We start from the raw sequence: 24,879 nt of genomic DNA on the forward strand, positions 1-24,879 counted from the left end.
GGGACCGGATGCCAGGGGGGAGGGGTGACTGGGTTATTTTACTGTTTAAAACGCATCAAGGAGGCGTTGGCATGAAACTCAACTTGCACGTCCCACGGTCTGGGCTTTGCGGCCGGGCCCCAGATGCACAGGTCCGAGGCTACGGCCAGGTCCAGACTTAGCCTCTACACATGGCGGGGGTGGCTATACCAGCCAAAGCCCTGCCCTAGAAGCAGTGCCCGCCAGTGCTGGGCCATGGGGGGGGCTGGTAGAAGCGACCCGGGCAAAAGCTTTCCTTGCCCCCCCCCCCCCCCCCGGGTGCAAAGCTTCCCAGCAGCTGAGCTGGGTCCTTGCTGCAAAGCTCTTCTGCTCCAGGCTGCACGTACTCGCCGTGCTGCCGGCCACTCCCAGCCGAGAGGCAGCGGCTCCCGCGTCCACTGGGCGAGAGCGAGGGGGCCGGGGCTGGACCCAATCCTGCTCCCCGCGGGTCCTACCCCCCCACCCGCAGCATTCCCAGGATCCAGCCCATCCTTTACGGTGGTGAAGGCAAAGCGGAGCTGTGCGGCTCCAGGGCGCGGGGGAGGCCCTGGCCCTGCTAGGGCACGTCTATGGGAGAAACTCCCGTCGGCCTTCGCTAGGGCGAGCGACAGCCGCCCCCACTGTGCCAGCTTGGTTCATGCCCTGGTGCGCCCCTGCCTGGGGAGGCCCTGGGGGAGTCGGGCGCCTGGGGGTGGAGATCCCTGCCTGGAGCCCAGGCGGCTGCTGTGCTCCTAGGAGCATGGACCCAGGCCCCTGGGGGCAGCAGGAGCCAGCGCAACGGTCTAGCTGGGAGCGGAGCCGGCTCTGTCAATTTCCCAGCTCGGGGGAACCGTGGAATTGACATGAAGGGCAGCCCATAGCTGAGGGGAGGGGTGTACCGTGTCACCTGAACTACACCGTCCGGCCTGTGGCTCTCGGGCAGCTGGAGTTTGGCTGTCAGTGCAGCAGGGCCCTTGGACCGAGGCTGCAGCCTCGACACTGCCATAATTACATGTTGACCTACGGCTGTAGGGTAGCACAGGCCTTAGTGGTGCTATCCGGGGAGAGGTAATACCGCCTGTGCTAGTGCCCAGTACAACCCGCCCAGGCCTGGGGCTGTACGGGTGTGATGGTGCCACAGTCTCCTCCCCCCACCCCTCCCGTGTACCCCTCTGCCCGACGGGATGAAGCAAGCGTGGTACCTACTCAAGGGTAACAGCCAAGGCAGCTCCTGGGCATGCCTGGCATCTAGCTGCAGCCAGTGAGCTGAACCCCCCCCCAGCCCCCAAAAGTCAGCAGAGCCTCCAGCATGAGCAGCAGGGAGGGAGGGTGCTGCTGTGACGTGGATGCCACTTTTCAAAGCCCGGGCGCCTTATAGACGCTTTGTCCTGGGGTGATTGACCAGCACTGGCGCTAGGTGTGGGGCTCTGTCACTGCGGGAAGACACGAGGGGAACGGGGCCTGTGAGCGGACACTGATGGGTGGGAGCTGCACTACGTCTCCCCGGCTGACTGTCCCTTGGAGGACCTAGGAAACACCAGGTCACCGCGAGTGTGACGAATGCGCACCGGTTAGGGAGTGCCTGGTGATGGTCACAAGCACTGAGTGCGGGGGGGGGGGGGGGATGATGCTGCAGCCAGGACAGCAGCCGCTGCCCCTGGGGAGGAACACGGCCCCTGGCCCCGCGGCCAAGCTGCACTCCCCTGCGTGTCTCGTGATCAGAGCCCTGGGCGCTGCACCGCGGGCGTAAGTCACGCCTGGGGCCAGAGTCATCTTGGCAAACAGCTAATGGGCTTCAGCGGTGGGTCACTCGGGGCAAAAGTTCTAGCAGCTGCCTCAGCCGTAGCCGGATCGTACCGGGAGCGAGCCGGCTGGGTGGTACGCAGGGCACCAAGCCGTGCAATGTGGCTAAACGTGGTGTCCCCCTCTAGGGCCAGAGGGCAGGCCCCATGCCAGGCCGATTCCTAGCCTGGGGGGCAGGGACTTGGACGAAGAGGTGGGAGCCGGGTGGATAATTGGCCAGTGCCCAGCGTGACGCTAACCCTGGGCTGTGGAATGGGAATCTGTCAGAGCACAGGGGTTAGCCGGGCCCCTGTGGTATAAGGGCCACAGGCAGCTGTGCGGGTGCCAAGCGTAACCCCGGCTCCTGTTCCTCACTTAATGATACCGAAGGTGGGGGGCTGGGCAGGGCAGCAGTCCGGCTGGCACTGGGTCCCCTCCCCGGGACAGCTGGGACTAACCACGCCTGGCAGAGCTGGAGGCTTCCCGCCCCTGAATGCTGCCCAGGACTTCAGGGCCCGCGCTCGCAGGCCCCCCAGTGCGTACGCGCCTTGCAGGGGGCACCCCCAGGGTGTCCAACCGCCTTCCCGCTCGGCAGCGTTAGGAAGGCCGGCCCCGGCTGGGTTTGCCAGAGGCACCCGCAGCTCCAGGCAGCAGAGTTCTGATCCACTCTGAGGGGACGTTCTCTGGCTTGTTGGGGACACGTCAGTGCAATGCAACCAGCTACGTCTACACTGGCAGCTTCTTGCACTAGAACAGTTTTGCGGAAGAGTTCTTGTGCATAAAGGCTTCCACGAGCACGTCCGCACGGCCATGTGCTTTTGCTCGAGCATCCGTGGCCGTGTGGATGCTCTCTCGAGCAAGAAAGCTCCGATGGCCATTTTAGCCAATTCATGGTGCCTGTCTACACTGCCCTCTTGTGGAAGAGCTCTTGTGCAAGAGGGCTTATTCCTCGTGGGGAGAGGGAGGAAGCCCTGTTTTACAACACTAGACTGTAGATTACTTGCGCAAGGATGCACGTGCAGCGTAGACAGCAGGCAAGTTTTTACACAAGAACAGCTGTTCTTGCGGAAGCTGCCAGTGTAGACGTAGCCTTTAGTTCTAGGAGTGAGCCCTCTGAAAAAGGCAGGAATTTCCCCCTTTGCTTTCATAGACGAGCCGGAAAGACACCAAGTCTGTTCACAGTGGAAGGAAGATGAACGACACGTGGTGAACCTGCGGTTTCCAAGGGCAAAGAAATCAATGGGTCCAGTTTTCTTGAGGGCCAGAGGAAACACCTGAGCACACAGGTCCAAAGCCGTGTGCGTGGGGGAAGCATGGGCCGGCTCTACTGCTGTGACTCCTGATCAAGGCGGGGTTTAAACAGGACGCTGGCTTCAGGCCGGAGTGTTAGAGGGGGCTGCAGAGGAAGAGGGAGCGACAGGGTGGAACGGTTTCCTACAGCTGAAGACAAAGGTCAGCACCTTTTTTGGATCTTTGTCTTTGCACCAAATAGCAGCCCTGCTCCTGTTGCCCTAAAGCAGGGGTGGGCAATAATTTTTGCAACATTTTGCAAAGTGGTCAAGTAGCTCTTCCATGCTGCTAATGGAGATGTGGGGTTTGGGATGGGGCTGGGTGCAGAAGGGAGCTTGGGGTAAGGGACTGGGAGGCAGGAGGGAGACTGGAGTCTGAGAGGGACTTGGGATGAAGCAAGCGGTTGTGACCCAGGGCGGGGGACTGGAGTGCAGGGGTTTGGGATGTGACCTGGGTAGGAGGGGATTGTGATCTGGGAGGGGGTATGGATGTAAGAAAGGGGACAGAGGGTTTGGGTACGTTGAGTTGAGGGGCACAGAGAGTTGGGGCAGGAAAGGGCTGGGGTGCCAGAAGCAGGCTGTGGCCAAGAGACTTAAACTAGCCTGCCTGCAGAGCTTCCAACGCTTCCCTCCCAACCTGCCTGGCCATATGCTTAATGAATAACTGAGCCCAGGAGAGGGGCTGTGGTTCTTCTTGGCTGCCTGTTACTCCAACAAGCAGCTCCCATTGGCTGGTTTCTTCCAGAAACTAATGGGGCTCCCCACTGCCCCACAGGCTGGAAGCAGCCCAGGGGCCAGATCTTCCCCAGGCCTGCACTAGAGACTGTTTCATTGCTGGGGGAGGCGGGAGGCAGAAGGTAAGATAATACATTCCAAGGTCAAACCCTGCCCCATGGTCCCCACTGGCGCTTTCAGAGACGCCGCCCCAGCCGGCTGTAGAAAGCGCCAGCGAGAGCCCACCGGCCACAAGCTCCGTGGTGTTGCACCGGGCGACTCCTCTCGCCTCCCGAACAGGAGCCTGAGTTCCAATCTCTCCGGCCCCCGGATCCATCAAGATCTTCCTGCACCGGACTGAAGAGCCCGCGGTTAATGTCTGCTCCCCTGTCGAGATCTATGGCCCGTGACCAGGTCCCCCCGCCCCTGTGCCTTGCTGAGGGACTAGCTGGGAGCTGCTGGAGTTTATAAGGCGGGTTTCTGACCCTTTAGCCCCACTGGGGGCTCTGCTCAGAGCCCTCTCCAAGGCTGGGCGCAGGATCCCACCAGTGACAAACCAGGGCTGAGCCCTGCCACAGGGAGCTGGGGGAAGTGGGGCCAGCAGGGGGTGAGGCATTTGGCTTGGCTTTGTGGGGGCCTGGGTCATCGCCTGGGTCCCTCCTTAGCGCCAGCCCTGCAGTTACAACCCTCCCCTGCTCAGGAAGCAACTGCTTTGGGGATGGACGGGGGAGCCAGGCCTGGGCGGCCTGCTGCAGAAGAGGGAGGGAGCAGACACGACATGTCATGGCCTCCCTCTGGCCCCGGAGCGTCTGACAGCAGCAGCACACGGCTGGTGCTTACAGAGCGAGGCCTGAACCCCGCCGCCCTGCCAGGCGCCGTCTTTGCCGCGTCTGCTGCAGAACTGGGACTCGGGGGAGTGAGACATGGACGCAGGGCGTTGGGGGGAGCGGCCCGTGGACACCAAGCGCGTGCCCGGCTGCTAGGACGATGGACACACTGCTCACCTCCAAAAGGGCGCTTTTTAATAATGCGTTCTCTTAAAAACGGACAGCGCCGCCTCAGAGCGGGTTTGCCGAAGCCTCAGAAGCCAGAGCAGGAGGAGGGGGAATTGAGAACTCAAGCAAAGACGTCTGACCTGTATGCTCACCCTCGCTCCCAGCAGCGGGCTCCGCCGACCCCGACCTCCACGTGGCTCCGACGGGCAGGCAGGTTGGAAGTTCTGTTCCTGTGCTTCAGCCCAGCCCTTGCTAGCTGGGGAGCAACGCACACGCTCCGGCTCCAGCGGAGACCCTGACAGGGCCACCGGCTGCAGGCAATGACTGCACCCAAGACCTGGCGGACACCCCAGCCAGACCTGGCCCAGCGCCAGTGCCGCAGGGACCGGCAGGCTCCAGGAAGACGCCAGCTGCTGCCACTTCTGCCCCTGGTGCAATTTGCGGGTTGAAGGCATCAGCCCAGCTGCCATGGAAACTGGATTTCTGAGCTGAACTCCAACGCAGACCCCAGCCAGGGAGCAACCATGTGAGCGCCCCCACCCCAGGTGCCTGGCCCGGGCCCTTTGGGGTAGTCGTGCTCCTGGGCTGGTGCGGAGGGTGTGCCAGCCGGGGCAACTGGCCTGCAGGCCTCACTCGCCTCACACAGGCCCAGGCAGATGGAATCAGTTTCCATCCCCCCGGGCCTGGCGAAACCGGAGGCTCCAGCATCCCCATTGCAGAAACACGGCAAAGGGACAGAGAAAGGTGCCGCAGGGAGAGTAAAACCCTGGTCAGGCTGACGGGAAGGCTGGGGCCGTGGCCTGGGCGCTGGACGGGGACAGAGCAGAGCTGCCCCGTCTCCTCCAGCGCCAGGCGGGGCGTCAGCCTCTGCCCCTCCCTGCGAGACGGCTGGCGCCGAGGCTGCGGAGCCGGACCCCAGGAGGAGGCAGCCCCCACCCCCCTGGAAGATGGTTTAAAGCCCAAGGCGGCTGGGGGGGTGGGGGTGTTACAGCGGGAGCAGGAGGAAAAGCTCCGGTGAGGGATGCTGGGAGATGGGCTGGTAAACGCTTGGTATCCGCTTCCGGAGGGCGCGAGCCAGCAGGCCCTCCAGCGGCCCAAGGGGGGGTCACCTCCCACCACCCCTCGCTTCACGCTGAAGGCTCCCTGGCGGTTCCCCTGCCCGTCCCCTCTGCCCGCCAGGCCAGCTGACAAGGGAGATCCCTGCCTGTATTGCCCCAGCCTAGCTCAGCGGCTCCAGAAGTGACATCAACTGCAACCCAAGTGGCATGGCAGGGCTGAGTGGCCGGCGGCCCAGGGTCCCAGGGGGCCGTGCTGCTGCTGAGAGACACCCACGTCCAGAAGGGTTAAATCCCGAACCATGGGCCCCTCCCTGAACACTAGTCAACGTGGGCAGAGCCTCCTGCTCCCAGCCGGCTGCCACCGGGCACCTGAGGCTCCGCTTTGCTTGTCAACAAGTCTCATGACCAGCTGCCACTTTGCCACCAGCCCCCCTGGGCATCTCCCACGGCAAGAGGCAAATTGCGGGGCACAGACCTGGGACATCCAGGCAGCAGGGCCCCCCCGCCCCAATGCATGCGCTGGAGACACTGGGGCAAACCCCTCCCCAAAGAGCCAGGGCCTGGTCTTACAAGCTGCTGCGTGGCGTCTTCCACCGGGAGCCCAGCACGGTGCAGGCTGGGCCCCTAAGGAGCCCAGCCACCGGGCCTGGCGCTCTCCTCTCCCAGGAGGCATTGCGGGTGAGCTGGAACACAACGCCCGAGCCACTCGGCAGCGTGCTGGGCCTGGGGCACATCTGAGGTCCCTGGGGGAGGGTGGGATGACGCCAAAGGGGGGTCACTGTGCTCAGTGACTTGTAACCAGCAGATTTTGGGGTGCAGCCTGCAGTGCTGAGTAAGCCCAAGAGCCAGAAACAAACCCCCCAGGGGAACGGATGCGGTGCAGGAGCCGTTCCCCCGCGGATCCCGTGGCCTCTTGCCGCTCTGACCTCCCGCGCTTGAGAGCTTCCGCCCCCAAGAAAAGCAGGCCGGGCTGTGGAGAGGCCCCCGGCCTAGTGTTCAGTGCACGGTCATGGCTCCGGAGGGGAGCAGGGCAAAAGGATTCTGCGTCAGTTTCATCACTCGTCAGCTCGTCTAAAATCCCCGCAGAAGGGAAATGCAAAGCGCCCGCGTCGGGATCATCGTCCTCACGGCACGTCCCGGCCCTCTGCGGAGTGGAGGGAGAGCAGGGAGCCGCCTTTCAAAATCGGCCTCAGTCAGCTGGTTGGAAGCACACCCGCCCACCCCACCCCCGGCGTCCCTGGCCGGAGCAGCCGCCAGATCAGCCCCCAGGGCCGCGAGTCCCAGAAGCCGCCTGCCCCCACAAGAGATTCTACAAAGAAAAATAAAAAGGTGCCCAAGAGCATATAGAGCCAAGGTCCCCCGGGCGCGGGCGCTCCGGTTCCAGGGCCCAGTTCGACTCTCGCCCGGATCCTCGCCCACCCCCCTCGCCCAAGCCAGGGACAGGGACAGTCTCTTCCAAGTCTGCCCCAAGCGTCAGTACTTCACTCCCGGAACAAACTCCTTGGCGTCGGGGTTCAAGTTGCTTTTGCTCTGAAAGAGAGAAAGGGAGAAGGGTCAGTCCCCCCCTTCAGCGCATGGGCAGGCAGGGGCGATGCCCCCCACACCGAAGGACGACCAGACAACCCCACTGGAGGCGTGAGGGTGGACCCGCTCAGACACGGGGCCAAGGGCCATGGGACAGCAATGTCGCCCAGTGCTGATCAAAGGGAGAAGAGGTGCTTGGGCTAACCCCAGCAATGCCCAACCAGCCTCCCGCGGAGCCAGGGGGAAGCCCTGGGGAGTGTAAGCTGGGCCCTGGCCAGCCGGCCCTTCCCGGAGCACTGGGGTCTCTCACTGGGCAGCGCACGTGAACCCCTAGTCCAAGGGCAGAGTGAACCCCACCAGCGAGACGTGCCCTGCCCGGCGCACCCCCCCTTCCAGGACAGGGCCCTGCTGCAGGCGGGGAGTCTCAGGGGAGCAAGCCAGCACCCGCCTCACCCCGGCCTTTACCAAGATGTCCTCCGAGCTGCAGCCGTCGCCCACTGAGAGTCCGTTCAGCTGCTGCTGCAGCTGCCCGAGGCCCTGGGGCAGGTCGCGGGACGGAATGAACCAGTCCTGGTCTTCCTCATCCAGCATCTCCTGGAAACAGCGGTCCAGGAAGTCCTGCTCCTGCAGCTCCTCCTCCACCTGGCCGGGAAGCGGAAGAGCCGTCAGGGCCGCGAGGCAGCGCACACAGGCCGTGCCTCCAGGGCCACCGCGCCCCGGCCTGGGAGCCCGCGAACAAAGGCGCCTGTCCCGTGCCCAGCAGAAATGCCGCGGGGGTCACTTACAGAATGCTGGGCGAAGACCTGGCCATGCCCAAGGCAGGGTCCAAGCACCTTTGAAAATAACACAGTGGCTTGCGTAGCTGGCCTGAAGCCTTGGGCCAAAGCGAGCGGGCCGGAGTCCCCCCCGCGGGTCGGGGACAGAGCCCGAGTCCGGCCGCCCAGGCAAACCCGGCTCTGGGTGCAGAGGGCCGGAGGGCCCGAGAATGGCAAGGAGCAGCGAGGCGGGACGGAGCGGTACAGCCACACCCCGGACGTGCCAGCTCCTCCCCCACCACGAGGGCGGCACCCACGTTCTCGCCCAGCTTGCCTGCAGTGTGCGCAGAACCGGGCAGCAAGCACCTGAGGCCTGGGGCAGCGCAGGGCCTCAGAGGAGACAGGCCAAGCACCTGCCAGGCACTAGCCCAGGGCCGGCCAGAGGAATCCCCAACGCTGCCCACAGGAGGCAGCACCTCAGCCACCTCTGCAGAGCACTGGGGGGGGCCTGAGCCCACAGCGAGCGCTGCTGCCACAGAGCCAGGACGCCTGGGGTCCCCCCTCGGCTCTGCCACCGACCTGCCGGGTGGCCTTGGCTCAAGGCGCTTCGTCAGGGCCTGGGCAGCTGGGCGGAGTCTCCCGAGGCCCCGCAGCTCGGTGGGGTCCAGGCTGCTGGCTTCCACCTGGGGCACAGAGAGCCCATTGCCCCACGCATGGGACCAATGGCTCCTCTCACGTCTGGGGCCCAGCCAGCCCTGGGAGATGCAGCTGGAAGCCCCCCCCAGGGGTTCCCCCTTGGCTAACTGGCATGGGGGGAGCAGAGCGCTAAGAAAGGGCGGGGAAGGAGCCAGAGGCCCAGGCTGGAAGCAGGCCCAGGAGAGAGCCGGGCTCAGCACACGACCCACAGAGAACGGCTGGGCCCCAAGGAGCAGGGACAGGGGCACAGCTCCCGGCAGGCTCTGAGGGGGATGCTAGAGGGGACCCAGCCCCTGGGAAAGGGAAGGTCTGCCAGAAGAAACCCAGGGCCAGCCCAGGAGTTTGCGGGGGAAGTGCTGGGACAGGGCGGGGGGGGGGCACCATGGGCAGGCTGGCTGCTGAAATGGCCATTACTGGCCCCTCACAGGCCAAAGGAAGCAACGTGGACGTGCTGGGATTTCCACTTAGCCCTTGGTGATTCCGGAAGGGGGACCGACTCTGAACGTGGCTGGGTGGCCAACAGGGCGCCGACCCCGCCATAAGGGAGCACTAGGGGCGGCGGGTACACCCGGCCCTTTGCTACAGCTCCTGGGGCCGCTGGAACATTAGGGCTGCACAGAAAAGTGACAAAGTCTACTGCAGAAGCAGCTCAGCCGGTCGCCTGTGGCCTCCCCCCGCCCCGCTCAGCCGGTCGCCTGTGGCTTCCCCCCGCCCCACTCAGCCGGTCGCCTGTGGCTTCCCCCCGCCCCGCTCAGCCGGTCGCCTGTGGCCTCCCCCCGCCCCGCTCAGCCGGTCGCCTGTGGCCTCCCCCCGCCCCGCTCAGCCGGTCGCCTGTGGCTTCCCCCCGCCCCGCTCAGCCGGTCGCCTGTGGCTTCCCCCCGCCCCGCTCAGCCGGTCGCCTGTGGCCTCCCCCCGCCCCGCTCAGCCGGTCGCCTGTGGCCTCCCCCCGCCCCGCTCAGCCGGTCGCCTGTGGCTTCCCCCCCCCCCCGCCCCGCTCAGCCGGTCGCCTGTGGCTTCCCCCCCCCCCCGCCCCGCTCAGCCGGTCGCCTGTGGCCTCCCCCCGCCCCGCTCAGCCGGTCGCCTGTGGCTTCCCCCCGCCCCGCTCAGCCGGTCGACTGTGGCTTCCCCCCGCCCCGCTCAGCCGGTCGCCTGTGGCCTCCCCCCGCCCCGCTCAGCCGGTCGCCTGTGGCTTCCCCCCCCCCGCCCCGCTCAGCCGGTCGCCTGTGGCCTCCCCCCGCCCCGCTCAGCCGGTCGCCTGTGGCTTCCCCCCCCCGCCCCGCTCAGCCGGTCGCCTGTGGCCTCCCCCCGCCCCGCTCAGCCGGTCGCCTGTGGCTTCCCCCCGCCCCGCTCAGCCGGTCGCCTGTGGCCTCCCCCCGCCCCGCTCAGCCGGTCGCCTGTGGCTTCCCCCCGCCCCGCTCAGCCGGTCGCCTGTGGCCTCCCCCCGCCCCGCTCAGCCGGTCGCCTGTGGCTTCCCCCCGCCCCGCCCAGCCGGTCGCCTGTGGCCTCCCCCGGCCCCGCTCAGCCGGTCGCCTGTGGCCTCCCCCCGCCCCGCTCAGCCGGTCGCCTGTGGCTTCCCCCCGCCCCGCTCAGCCGGTCGCCTGTGGCCTCCCCCCGCCCCGCTCAGCCGGTCGCCTGTGGCTTCCCCCCCCCCCGCCCCGCTCAGCCGGTCGCCTGTGGCTTCCCCCCCCCGCCCCGCTCAGCCGGTCGCCTGTGGCTTCCCCCCCCCCGCCCCGCTCAGCCGGTCGCCTGTGGCCTCCCCCCGCCCCGCCTCCCCCCGTCCCCCCCCCCCCCCCCCCGCCCCGCTCAGCCGGTCGCCTGTGGCCTCCCCCCGCCCCCGCTCAGCCGGTCGCCTCCCCCCGCCCCGCTCAGCCGGTCGCCTGTAGCTTCCCCCCGCCCCGCTCAGCCAGTCACGTTTGGCCTCCCCCCGTCCCGGTCGCCTTTGGCCTCCCCCCTGGCCCTTCAGACACACACACGCTCTGGGCACGCGGACAAGCCGTGGCGAGACTCCTGGGACAGTTTTCCCTGCGGGATTCCATAATCACATGTAACCCTCCCACCCCCGCAGCGCGCTCCGGCCGACACACGGGGGCAGCAGGCAGACACAGCCGGGCGCACGGCGGCCCAGCCCATGGGAGAGCTTCGCCCTGGCAGGAACGGAGGGGGAACATTCCCAGCGCAGCTCTTCTAAAGCAGGAGGTTTCCACAGCCGCTCCGAGGACGGCGGCGCCGCTGGTTAGGTCGGGTGCAGCCGCGGCACGAAGGGGCATGGCCGTTCCAAGGCCTCAACCAGCCAGAGCATGAAGCGAGCCGCTCGGCTGACCGGCGCCAGCCAGCGGGAAAGGGGTGGAGGGCAGCAGCCGTCACTAGCGAAGGGTTCCAGGTGCTGCTGGGCCGGCTCAGACCCGGACAGGGGCTCTAATCCACCACGCCGGCCCCTCGCCGCACAGGGGGCTTCCAGTAGATGGACATGCCCTAGGCGACCGGGCCGGGGCTGGGATCGGCTGGGAGCGCCGCAGGGCAAACCCCAGCGGGCAAGGAGCAGGACCAGCCCTAACTCCATGGGATAAGCCGGGAGGCGAGGCAGGCCCTGTGAGAGCCAGCAGCGCAGGTGTACCAGCGGGTCCTCTGCACCCGCTCAGAGCGCAGCGAGGCAGGCGTAGCTACAGCTGGCCAGGGGGGTTGGAATGGACTCGGGAAGTAGACGGGGGGTCGGCTGGCTGCAGCCCCCCAGCCCTCCCCACCTACCTGCTTGGGTAGCTGCCACGCTGGACACAGACCACGTATCGCAGGGTGGAGTGAAATACAGGGAGCCTGTTTAACCAGCTCAGCAATAGCCTTGGCCTTCCTAAGGCCCTGTGGTGCGCAGCCGGCCACGCGCTTCCCAGCCGGCCGGCCTCCCCACCCGCCCTCGGCCCCAGGCTGCGTTAAGACCAGCAGAGCCACCAGACGGGGCAGGGCAAGGGTCCAGCCAGCCCAGCAGCCTGTCTGACCGCAGCCAACGCCAGGTGGCCCAGAGGGAGGGAACAGAACAGGCAAGTTACCAAGCAACCCCTCCCCTCAGCCAGTCCCAGCAGTGGGAGGGGAGAGGGCTGTATGCAGAGGTGTAGGAACACTCGGCCACTAGCGGAGCCTCGAATTCAACCCTTTGGGCCTTCACATCCCCCCTTTGTTTGAAGCTTGCTGCCTACTCGGTGCACTGGGTTAAAAACCTTCTTCAAAGGAGTCCTGGTCTCATTAGCCTCTGCCGTACCCTCCTGCCTGCCTGGGTGTCTCCGACCCAAGCTGAGGGGTCCGCGGTTTCTAACCTCCCCTCCCAGGGAAGCTGACCAATACCCTTCTCTGTGCTTTTTCCAGTTCTAACATCTTTGACGGGGTGGCAGAATGAAACACGGTATTCAAGATGCAGGCACAGCCTGGCTTTCTAGTGCGGCATGCTGGGATTTTCTGGTTCATCCTCTGGCCCTCTCCTGGTTTCTGGCCATTGTTCACTTTTTTGACGGCTGCGCTACACTGAGCATGGCTGTTCTTACGTTGTCAGCGGCTCCAAGGTGTCTCGGGAGCGGGAACAAGTAATTTAGCCCCACTGGGAGGTAGTGCTGGGAGTCTGGTTTCTACGCGCATTGCTTCGCACGTAGCACCACGCAATCTCCTCTGCCAGTTGGAGCCCAGGCCCCCAGAGCGCTGAGACCCCTTCGCAACTTTTCACTGGCAGCCTTGGAGGCAACACTCGAGTCGGTTTGTAGCAGCTGCAAGCTTTGCCACCTGGCTGCGTAACCCTTTCTCTGGGCCGTGTTGGTTTTCTGGTTTCTCGTCACAGGCAGTCAGCTGGCCAGCAGCATAACCCTACAGCTACACACTGCGTGCGCAACCCTGGGACTGGCAGCCAGAGACATTCCATGGCACAGCAGGAGTCAGTCAAGAGGGTTGCTGTATTTGACTGTTTTCTTCCACTCCCCCACCAGCACACCTACCATCAGCCGCCTGCATTTTGTACCTGGGTATGCCCACGTTCCACTGAGCATCGCTACTCCGCCGAGTTCCTGCGATGCCTCGCACTCTTTACACTTAAGTTTGAATAAAGACTCTAATTATCTTACCCATTACAAAGACAGCTTCCCCAATTATCACCTCTAATATCATTAGCTCACAGACCTTCCCCCCCCATCCCCCTTCTGTTCTGCAATGTGATTTGTCCTTTTCATGTGTGTTCATTTTTTAATTGTATCCTTTGGTATATATGGTTGTGACAATTTTCTTCCACTATTTGATCTGAGGAAGTGGGTCTGGCCCACAAAAGCTCATCACCTAATAAACCATCTTGTTAGTCTTTAAAGTGCTACATAGTCCTGCATTTTGTTTCAGCTACACCAGACTAACCCGGCTGCATCTCTATCACTATCGTACACCAATGTCCTTACTTCATACCAGGCACTCGCGGACACCCGGCTGAGTACTGAGACTTATTGCATTTGGATACTGCCCCTTAAATAAACTGCTCAGTATTTAGGCGTCTGCTGTGATGCGACAGACCTGCTCGGGATTCCGCCGTTTCCTCCAGCTCTTACCAGTGCAGCCCAGCGTCTAGCCTCCCCTCTTCACAAGGAGGTGGAGAATCCTCTTCATAAAAAGGCGACCCTCGCGGGGGCCGTGTCTGCCCAAACCACATTGCTCTGCAGCTGCCGGCTTTCCCCCGCCCTTGCTTCAAACACTCCTCCAGGCCCGTTTTAACTCGACATGCTCGCACCCTGCTTCCGTTTTGGTGCAGACGGAACCATCGTTCCTGTTTGGCTCTTCTTTGCCCCAAAGCCCCCCAGTTCCTGAGAACCCCAAACCCTCCCCCCTCCACCAATGTCTCATCCACGCACTGAGCGACTGCAGTTCCGCTGTGCAACTGGGAACATTTCAGGGACTGCTACCATGGAGGCCCCGGGCTTTAATCTCTTACCTAGAGCCTAAACAGAGCCTCCCATGACCCCTCGACTACCTTTCCCTATATCCCAGGATCCCTACGGGTACCATGACCAGCAGCTCCACCCCAGCCCACCACGCTGGGGATGTTAAAATGCAATTAATTTACTAATCGAGTAGTCGATAAACTCGCTAAGGGCAGCGCACAGTTTGGCTCGCGCCAGTTCACAGCACAATCTCCCCAGCTGCTGCTCTGCATTGTACAGCACAGGGAAGTCTCTTATTAAGAGACCTGCGGGACTGATCTGGCGTCTGTGTGTGCCGGCTTCCCTGGGCTGCACAATTCAGGGAGACAGCTGGGAGGAGAGAGGGCTGAGTGATGACACACACACACCCTGGACCAGGGACTGACTCTTCCCTGGGCTGCACAATGCAGCGAGACAGCTGGGAGGAGAGAGGGCTGTATGCTGATTGATCTCTCTGTCGCACGCACACACGCACACGACCAGGGACTGACTCTTCCCTGGGCTGTACAATGCAGCATGGGAGCTGAGGGGTGTGACCAGTCGATGGTGCTAACCGATACCGGTTAGTCGACTAGTTGCTAACATCCCTACTTCACACAAACCTGCCTAGATGTCTTCGTGCCAGGCAGGCAATCCATCATGCAGTTCTCCTGGCCATCAATAACTCCGCTATTGGCATGTCTAACCACCAACCCCCCCCATGCCTATTACCTGCTGTCTTCCTAAGAACTGGGTGCCTCACCCCAGAGGCACTGGCCCTGTGAGGACACCATGACATCGTCCAGAAGAAGGTCCCAACCCTGAGACGGTTTTTCTCCCCTCCAGCTTGATGTCCGAATGGACCAGGCCGGGGGGAAGGAGGGGGAGAGGGAGGAAGGCCGCTCTGCCACGTCCCTGAAAGCTTCCTCTGCACACCCGTCTCCCTTCGCTCCTCCGATTCAGCCACAAGTCAGCCCAAGGGTGGCTTGCACTGGATGCGTAGGCAGGTAACTGTACACGCGGCACTCAGTGCAGAGAGCTGGCCCGCCCCGCTGGCTGCTGGACTCCTCCCAGCGCTATTTTTACCCTTGCAAGGGCGTTGGGGGTATTTTCAGTCTTAAGTCTAGAGAAGGGTTACTAGGTGTACCGCTTGCACCCCCTGCCTGCTAGCCTCCCAGCTGGATAAACTCAGCCACAGCCAGAGAGTACATCCTGCCCACGACCACAGGGTGTTGGTGGCAGCGCTGGGATATTGTGTGTTCTGTCCTCAGCTCCTACGCTCATGCCTTAAGCACAAAGCCACCATTCCTCTTGGAATGACGGTCACTTAAAACCAGGGCCCCACCAAACTCATGGTCCATATTGGTAAATCTCGCTATCACAGGATTTTAAAAATCTTAAATGCCAGTTTTAGGTAACTACATCTGAAATGTCATAGTGTGTAACGCGGTGGGAAGTCCCGACCCAGAAATGGGCAGTGTGGGGGGGGGAGGGGGAAAGCGGGAAGCGGGGCGGGGAGAGGGGGAGGTTGTGTAAGGCTATTGTAGGGGGTGGCGCTATTGCCACCCTTACTCCTGTGCTGCTGCTGGCGGCAGCGCTGCCTTCAGAGATGGCAGCTGGAGAGCGACAGCTGCTGGCCAGAAGCCCAGCTCTGAAGGCAGCAGCGATGCAGAAGGCAAGGTGGCACGATACGCTATTGCCACCCTTCCTTCTGTACCACTGCTGACGGTGGTTCTGACCCCGCCACTGAAGCGGCCGTGAAGAAGTCCCATCCCTCTGGAGCCCGGCCAGGACTGGCCGTTCCAGCCCAGCGCACGGTAGAAACCCCTGGCCAAGGCCCCACAGCCTTGCTCTTCCCCAGTGCTGGGGCGTGTGTGTGGATGTGCACGGGTGGGTAACCGCAGCGCCCTCCACCCCCAATGCCCTGGGCAGTTGTCCACGCGGCTCACCCATAAAGCCAGTCCCTCCTCAAAAGGGGCCACACCCCCCATACCATGCCAACCTCACTTCTGTGCTGCTGCTGGTGGAGCTGCCTTCAGAGCTGGGCGCCCGGCCAGCAGCAAGGCAGATCTCAGCCTACAATGCGTTTTCCCTGGCTGTGAGTTGGGGAGGGCCCTACCTATAACCTATTGCACGCACCAGGCAATTCACCAGGAAGCAAACGTGCAACCCCCGGGCCACATGGGCCTTAGCTGGGCTCCAGCCACGATCCAGTGACTTCAGAGCCACAGCGCCAATTTAGTCCCCAAGTTCTTCTTTCCAAGCCTCCGACTTCCCCGTCCACCAGCGGCTTGGCAAAGATGACGAAGGCAGGGGCAGGCGCTCTCCCCGCGGCCCAGCAGAAACCCTGACTCACCCCAAGCCACGGGGGAGCGGCGCTTGCTGTGTCAAGCAAGAGCCATGCCTTGACCTTGCAATCTCAACGGTGCTTAGCAAGCCTCTGAGAAGGGCAAGCCAGAGGCCATGGCTGGAGGCATCTGTCAGGAGCCAGTGCCAAGCCCGGCTTAAGCCAGGGGGCAAACGTCTGAATGTTCGAACTGGCTGGAAACCCCGCAGGCCCCTCTCCGAGCTGAGGAGTTTCCCCACCAGGCAGGGCCATTCATCTCTACCAGCCCATGACAGATTTCACCGGGAGTCAGGTCGTTCTACAGCAATGCAGGGTAAAGAGGCTTCTAAGCCAACTCAGGGACACCTCCCGAGGCCTGGTCATTCCCTAGCTGTTACCTCAGGGTTTCTAGCAGCTCCTCTGCACCGTCTAGTGGGGCAGAGCCCTGGAGACAGGGGTCCTGGTCTAACAGGGTCTGGCCAGCCCTACGTCACTGTGTTCTGCAAGGGGTGAGGAACGTGAACAGACGTATTTCTGACGCCAGGGCAGGCTCTCGCTGCTGCCTGCTCTGCCCCTCGGGACGCGCGGGCTGTCTGGGCCAGGAGCCGGCGTTCCTTGGGCAAGGCCCATTGCTGGAATAAATATGGGCGGGAGCAGCGAGGAGCCTGGGGCTGAGACACGCCTGCCCGCCCAGCGTCCCTGCTTGGCTAGAACCAACACGCCAGACAACTGGCAGGGAAGGGGGAGAAAGTGACTCTGGGAAGGTTTCAGCCCAGAGTCTAGGGATGAGTCAGCCAGTTGGGGCTGGTCGGGCGTCAGGTCTGTCCTACGTGCTGCCTCCCCCCAGTCCCCACCAGGGCTGCGTGGGGCAGGGAAGGGGTTAGACTAACTGTGGGGCAGAGGGCCAAGCGTTACCCTCTGCTTGGATGACATGGAGGGAGTCCCCGTCGCTATGGTTCACCCCAGTCTAGGATCCAATTCAGTGCTGGCCCCTGCCTCCCCCCCCACTACAGCCCCAGGACTAAACCATTCAGTGAAACCTCCGACGGGCCAGAAACAGCTGGCGCAGGTGCCGGTGCCCCCAGGAATGGGTTCTGCTCCCCGAGGGTGCGGTGTGGCCTGTGCTCTGGAACTACACGCCCCGGGACACGGCCTGGCCTCGCCGCGGCCGAGGCTGGAACGCAGACATCTGGAACAGGCAGCTCCTGGCCTCTCCCCAAGTCCTGCCCACTCTCCGTCCTGCCGCCCCAGCCCCAGGCCCGCACCTCCCGACTGGCTCACACCCCTGGGAGGGTTCCAGCTCCGAGGCCTCCCTCGCCATGGGGAAGGCACAGCCTGGTCTCCCTTCGCTATCTCCCGGAGGAGTCCCAAGCAAGGGGAGCCCGTTCACAGCAGGACAGCTCCTCAGCATTCCCCTCCCCCCAGACTGTCCTCCTCCACCCCCCCACTCCCATTTACACCCTCTCAGCACCCCAATCCGCCTCCAGCTGTGGGCAGCTCCCGCCAGCGAAAAGGCATCGGGCCGGACTCTACCATGGCTTCAGAGCACGTCCGCCCGCTGCCACAGCTCTGCAAACACTCCCCAATTAGCTCTACCACGTCTCCACCCGCGCCGCTGCTCCCGGTCACGTGCTGTTTGAAACGCTCCCAAGCCATGCCACGGGCCAGGACCCAGCGAGCGCGCGGTGGGGGCTGGCCTTAGCTCCCAGGGGAGCAGGCTTAACCGCTGCCATACGGAGAGTTTCTGCTGGGAACATTACGGCAGCAGATGCAGCTCCCCGATCGGGGAGCGGAGGGAACCGTGGCCTCCATCCAGTGATTCCTGCCTCCATCTGGACTGAGCCCTCCCCAGCGTCTTCCCCCCACCCCACGGCGCCGCGGATGGGGGACTGCAGGGAAGGGGGACGTTTCAGGTTTCCTGCCCGTAGCAGGCGCTTGCCCAGCCAATGGAAGGGCCCGAGGCAGGCCTGCTCGCTCCCACCCAGCTAGAGGCGTGGGCTGTTCCCCACCACAGAGCTCCAGCAAACTTTCCCCTGCCACGTCACAGACTTGGCCGTGGGACAAAGTCAACGCAAGCCCAGGAGAGAAGTAAGGGGCTAAGCCTGCGCTGGGAACGGGAAGACGGCCTAAAAACCACGCCCCGCAGTGCTCCTAGCTCAGCAGCGCCCGAGTCGCAAGCTGCAGAGTAGCACGGTACGAGCTTCTCCCGGGACAGGAGACTCGGCAGCTCTCAGCACTCTGCTGACAGTTAACTCTCTCCCACCAAGGGCTCCGCTGCTGCCGGCTAACGCTCAGAGCCGACGGCTTCCAAGGTTCTCCTAGCAGCCCAGAGGCCGGGTCAGTCCTACGGACAGACAGCCGCCCCTAGGCAAGCATCTGCCACGTGATCCCTCGGGATGGGGCTGTTGGAGGTGACCTCGGATGGGGGCGCGGCCCTCGGAGCCCAACTGGGGCTGGTTTTTCCAAAGTGGGCGTGCAGGAACGGACCTGCTGGAAATGCAGAACCAAGTCTGGGGGAAGGGCACGTCCTTTCTGTCCCCATGGCCAGGTCTCCTAGGGGGGCTGTCGTGCCTCCACTCATCCCCCAGCACGTGTGTGGACCGGGGGGAGGGGGGCGCGGGGGGAAAAGGGCAGGCTTGGCTCAGGAATGAGGGCTGGAAAGACATGGAGCCAGCCCCATCACCCCTCCCGCCCCCCCCTCACCTGTCTGTTGAAATCCTCCTCGTTCTCCATCCACATGTACTCCGCAAAGGGGTTGTTCTCCTTCTCATCGTGTCCGTTCACGGCCGGCTCCTCCTTGGATTTGGTGGTGACCGTCGTCGTATTGGCCACGTTGGAACCATTCATCATTACTGCGCCTGGGGAGGGGGGGAGAACCACGGAGTCAGACAGAGGCTAGCGACAGGCCCGGATTCCCACCCAGAGCTTGACCAGAGAGGCGTGGGCGGCGCTTGGGTCTCACTCCGCCGGGTGGCAGAGCTGCCAAGCCCCCTGTGGAAGGGCCGGGTGTCCTGATCTCCGAAGAGAACTCCCCTTGGGGTGTGGTGCCGACCACACGTGTCCCAGGCCTGGCGGAGAAGATCAGGAAGATCTGTCCCCATTTACATTCAGTTAATGAAAGCGTCTCTCTCTGCACGGACCCCATGGGGAGACAGCGCCTGCAAGGGAAGTCCTGCCGTGCGGTTGCCCCAACTCTATGAACCCCACCAGCTACGCTGACAGAAACCCCCTTGGCACAGCCGTGTGTACGGGGGGGGAGGGGGGGAAGAGAGCACCAGAGTAGCATGTCACCGAGCGGAGGGGGGGGACAGCCGGCTGACACAGCCATGCTGACAGCTTCGTAGTGTAGATCTGGGCTTAGCCACCCGCCTAGAGCCACGCAGAGTCAGTGGCAAGGCTTGGGACAGACGCCAGCTCTCCAATTCCCAGCCCTGGGCCTTGCCACCCCGTCCTCTTCGTCCCATTCGGGGGAAAGGAGCAACAATTCAGATTCTCTCCACATGAACTCATCCACACCGCCCTGTGCCCGATTCCTATGAAACCACTTCACCACACAGGCGGTACGCACTATGCACAGGCTAACACCGCCCTACACCCAATTCACCACACAGGCGGTACGCACTATCCACAGGCTAACACCACCCCACACCCGAATCACCACACAGGCGGTACCCACTATCCACAGGCTACCACCACCCCACACCCGAATCATCACACAGGCGGTACCCACTATCCACAGGCTACCACCACCCCACACCCGAATCATCACACAGGCGGTACACACTATCCACAGGCTAACACCGCCCCACACCTGAATCACCACACAGGCGGTATGCACTATCCGCAAGCTAGCACCGCCCTACACCCAATTTACCACACAGGCGGTACGCACTATGCACAGGTTAACACCGCCCCACACCCGAATCACCACACAGGTGGTATGCACTATCCGCAAGCTAGCACCGCCCTACACCCAATTCACCACACAGGCGGTACGCACTATCCGCAAGCTAGCACCGCCCTACACCCAATTCACCACACAGGCGGTATGCACTATGCACAGGCTAGCACCGCCCTACACCCAATTCACCACACAGGCAGTACGCACTATGCACAAGCTAACACCGCCCCACACCCGAATCACCACACAGGTGGTACGCACTATGCACAGGCTAACACCGCCCCACACTCAAATCACCACATAGGTGGTATGCACTATCCGCAAGCTAGCACCGCCCTACACCCAATTCACCACACAGGCGGTACGCACTATCCACAGGCTAACACCCCACCGCAAGCCATAAGGGCACAAACATGCACCAATTGTCACCTTCTTGCCTGCACGACTTGAATGGATTCCGGGTCGAAGGCCAGTCGGAATGGCTGGACGGGCCGTGCCCCAATGACAGGGACAGTTTCGTGACTTAGTAGGTGCTACTGTCCAGGGCACACCAGAGCTACGCCCATCTACAGTCCCATCCCAAGAACCAATGCCGCCAGCCCATGCATTACACAAGACACAAAGCCACCACCAAAAATCGATGACTCGGGCCTAAGCAGCGTAACTCATGCCTACTCTCTTAAAAACAGGTGTTTCCCCCTGTATCTTCTGGTTTCTCAGCCTGCCAGGCTGCACTGGAGGGAGGTGCGTAACCGTCTCCCGTATCCCGGAAAGCTAGAAGTTTTAATAAGTACAAATACCCAGAGACCAGGGACATAAAACTGTATAAAACCAGGAACCGTGTAACCAATCAAAATGCTATCAATTACATGGTGACTTAACTAGGGACCTATGGGGAGGGAGGGAAGGGGGTGGGAGGGCTGCCCCCATGCCTGTGGCCCTGGCTGCTGGCCCTGCACCCGACGTGCGTGCGGGGTCCTGGCTGCCAGCTTCGGGCTCTGCTGGGCAGCCCGGAGGGGCCCGGCTGTAGGGGACCCTCGGCATCAGCTCACCGGTAACAGGGTAAGCAGTGCACCTCTTACAGTAGACAGGCTAACTGCATGCGGTGAAGCACTGCACTCTTAGTGGCTGGAGGGGCAATATTAGAAATCCACCCCCAAACGAGGACCATCGGCTGGGGAAGTTGGGTCTCCCCAGAGGTTTGGGTGGTGCCAGCGTGCGAGGCGGAGGCAGCAGTGTGATCCGACACCCCCCATGCGCTGTTCTTCCCACACCCAGAGCGGGTCATTGCGTAGCACCCTCCTCCCAGAACCAGACTGGCCCCCTCCCTCTGGCTGGGGACTCTGCCCCCCAGCGGGAATTCCCACCCCACGCTCCCCGCAGCGGCTGGAATCCAGCACTCGCACGCGCTCCTCCGGGGGGGGGGGGGGGGGGCAGGCAGCCAACGTTTCCCGTAGGAGAGCAGGGCCTGCAATACTTGCCTGGCACTTTTGCTAGAGCACGAGGCCCAATGGGCAGAGGAGGAGCCACGCAGGGCAGCAGGGGCGGAGGGAATCCGACGCCCAGCTCCCCTGCATCTGGGATTTCTACCCTAATTGGTGGCTCTGGCTCGGAGAGGCCCCATGAGGCGCTCCACACCCCACCTTCTGCTGCAGGAAATCAGGATCTTTCCCCCTTTCGCCGCCTCCTGGTCGGTGGGAAGGAGGCCAACCCATCCCCCAACACCTCTGCTGCTGCTCCAGAGCAGGAATCTACTTGTTGCGTGGCTGCCTACCGAATTGTGACCAGCCGGGGAAACGACCCAGCCTCGTGAACAGCTGCAGGGCCCGGGAGCTGTCTGTCTGTCTGCCGCCGCTGGAAGACCACGCGGCAGCAGGACCAGAGCCGCAGAAGATTTGGGTTGCTTTGAAAACGGACGCGGACACACTGCACAAGTGACCGGCGCGGGGTCCTGGCACGGGTGGGCTGCCCCGCGGGCTTTGTGCACGGCCCGGGCAAGGCGGCAGTAGCACGGGGAAGGTGGGAGCAGAGGGGAAGGGGAAGATAAGCGCGCAGCAGGGCAGGGCCAAGAGGATGCGGAGGTTTTGACACACAATAGCGTTTGCCTCCCCTTTAAGCAAGTCAACACAGTCGGCTTCTGTCCTTGCTGGCTGAGCAAACAAGACGTTGACACAGGCAAAGCTGAGTGGCCACAGAGCGCGCAGTGTCAAAGAGCACAAAAATCAAACACCCCAACTAAACCCAACCCCCCCCCCCATGCACCCCCGACAGCCGCAGAGTCAAGGAGCTGTGCTAGGTTAATCCCAGGCCTCCCCCGAGCAGGGCTTTGCAGGGGGATTCCCCCACGGCCTTGCCAGGCTTGTGAGAACCAAAGGGGACCTGCCCTGCACGCCACAGGGCCCCCCACACCCCCTCCGGGCTGGGGCAGGGAGGGAAGCTGCAGGAGCCCAGAGCAATGAGGCAGCACGAGGGGGACACCAAGCCAGGACACAGAGGCTCCGCAAAGGCCAGGCACTTTGAACAGCAGAGAAGCAAGATGGCACCAGCGAGACAGCTGGGGCCCCATGAATATTGTGGGGGCCCCAACCCTGCTTTGCCTGTGCACAGCCCTGAGTCCCTGCCCCTTCTCAGCCTCTCCACGGCTCCGTCCATGGGGGGGGAGAAAGGAGGGAGCAGTGGGAGGGACCTGAAGGGGAAGAGGCCGGGGGTGGGGGGGACGGACAGCAGGAGCACGGTCCAGGTGCCAGGGCCCTTTCTGAGCGTGGGCCTGACCCCGCTGTGCCATTATAAACCTGGCACTGGAGACAGGTGGTAACTGAGTTATGGGCAGGGCCCCGCAGCACACCTGGCTGTCTGCTTCTCACACCTACCTCGGTGGGCGTGCCCCTCTTCCCGCCCCACTGCGCTGGAGTCACTCCAGAGGGCATCTCAGCACCAGCCCCCAGGTGCGGGCCGTACGGGCCGGAGGGAAGAGGAGAGTTGTAGCCGGAGGCAGAAAGGGAGCCCACACCCTTCTCCAGGGCCTGCCTGTTCTTCCCCTTGGGAAATCCACGAGTCGGTGGTAACCCCTCTTCACTAGCTCACCAGGGACTGCCAAGGGACACAGTCACCAAGCTCCCCGCCCCAGCTCAACGGGATGATGTGGTCCAGGCATGTCTGTTTAATGCCCAAGGGCCAGCCTCACGCCATTGAGTGCCCCATCCCAACTGCCCAGGGATCCATCGCACAGCCGGAGCGGCCTTTCGGCAGGCTGGCTCCCAAAGCCGTCCTCTCTCCAAACTGCCAATGAGCCTCTCGAGACAGATTCAGCACTTTGCCCTTTTACAGGACAAAAGGATCCTCGCAAGGTCATCGAGTCCAGTCCCCTGCCCTCATGGCAGGACCCAGCACCATCTAGAGCAGGGCTACTCAACTTTGGCCCCAGGAGCCACAATGATACTCGTGGCACATGCCAAAGGCTGCAACTTAAGCATGGTTGCAGAGACATGCAAATAGCTTCTCACAATGCCCCGGCACTCCCGGCACCTCCTCCCTGGGGGCTAGAAATGCCCACCCCTTGTACCCATCTGTTCCAGCCAGCCCGTCCGCTTGCGTCTTTCAGTGCTCGCCCTGCCTGGGAGATGCCTCGCCGCTGTGGAGCGTGTTCCCAGCGAAGGCCAATGTTCAAAAGATCCTGCCCGTGGGCCACGTGTCGAGCCCCGCGGGCCGCAAACAAACTGGCCGGGGGCTGCATGTGGCCTGTGGGCTGCATGTTGAGTAGCCGTGGTCTAGATCGTCCCTGACAGGTGTCTGTCCAACCTGCTCTTCAATATCTCTAGTGATGGGGAGTCCACAACCTCCCTAGGCAATTCATTCCAGTGCTTAAGAAAAACTTCCTACCTGCCAGGGTGGTTAATGTCCAACCTAAACCTTCCTTGCTGCAATTTACAGCCATTGCTTCTTGTCCTGTCCTCAGAGGCCAAGGAGGAGAAAAACAGTTCTCCTTCTGAGAATAGCTCTCATGTCCCGTCTCAGTCTTCTCTTTTCCAAACCAAACAAGCCCAATTCCTTCAGCCTTCCTTCATAGCTCATGTTCTCTAGACCTTGCATCATTTTTGTTGCCCTTCTCTGGACCTTCTCCAATTTCTCCACATCCTTCCTGAAATGTGGTGCCCAGAACTGGACACAAGACTCCAACGGAGGCCGAATCAGCGCAGAGCAGAGCAGAGCAGAGCAGAAAAGTGACTCTTTGCGCCTTGCTCACCACACTCCTGTGAAGGCCTCCCAGAATCATGTCTGCTCATGTTCATGCGCCGTGCTCTCCAGGGATGCCCTCCAGCCGAGCCACGCAAGAAGAGAGCTGGTAATCCTGGTATGTATAAGGCTACAGAAAACAGATCGGCTCTGGTATCTTCCAGCCGTGTTATTTACAGAAACCGTTCACGTCTCCTGAGCACACACCGCTCTCGTGCAGAGCTCTTCACTGATTTTCGACTGCCCAGAGCAACTGAATGCCGAGTTCTGGCAGCAACACAAACCCTCCTGTGCCGGGGGTTAAGCCCCAGATACCCATTCAAAAGGCTGCTGCTGAGACCAGTTCCTAGCCCCTTGATTTGACCCCCGTGCTCCCCTCTGCGGCACGCCTCCGCTAGCTCCCTCCGCTCTAGCACAAACACAAGCTGCTCCTCTTCGCCGTCATGGGCAGGGTGAGGACTGGCTATCTCATTTCCTACCAAGCTGCTGGTCCTCGCTCAAGGCAGCCCAGGGCGTCACGTTTTCAAACCACCCTTCATACTGTCTCCCAGGAGCCCCCCATAAACATCTGCTGAACTCGCGTCCTGTTCGCCTTCCTACTCGCCTCAGCTGTCACGCTTGCAAAAAACGGACGGTGGTTACACTGCGGCTGTACGCGGAGCACTGCCTGTCATGTGGACCAATGCTGCTTTGATG

General features: G+C 62.7%; 1 protein-coding gene across 4 annotated transcripts in view; it reads right to left on the minus strand.

Annotated features, from left to right (window-relative positions):
• Positions 1–4,782: 4,782 nt before the first annotated feature.
• The window catches only part of PAIP2B (poly(A) binding protein interacting protein 2B), a 38,941-nt gene continuing 18,844 nt past the window's right edge, over positions 4,783–24,879 (minus strand). For all 4 annotated transcript variants that reach the window (XM_075931070.2, XM_014575391.4, XM_075931071.2 and 1 more), the window contains exons 2-4: positions 18,753–18,907; positions 7,825–8,001; positions 4,783–7,365 (exon numbers count right to left, since the gene is read on the minus strand). In XM_075931070.2, the coding sequence (XP_075787185.2) occupies positions 7,309–7,365; positions 7,825–8,001; positions 18,753–18,907 (389 nt within the window). In that variant the 3' untranslated portion in view covers positions 4,783–7,308. The remainder of the gene's footprint in view (positions 7,366–7,824; positions 8,002–18,752; positions 18,908–24,879) is intronic.

The sequence above is a fragment of the Pelodiscus sinensis genome, chromosome 4 (assembly GCF_052426305.1).
Source record: "Pelodiscus sinensis isolate ZL-2025 chromosome 4, ASM5242630v1, whole genome shotgun sequence".
NCBI lineage: Eukaryota > Metazoa > Chordata > Testudines > Trionychidae > Pelodiscus > Pelodiscus sinensis.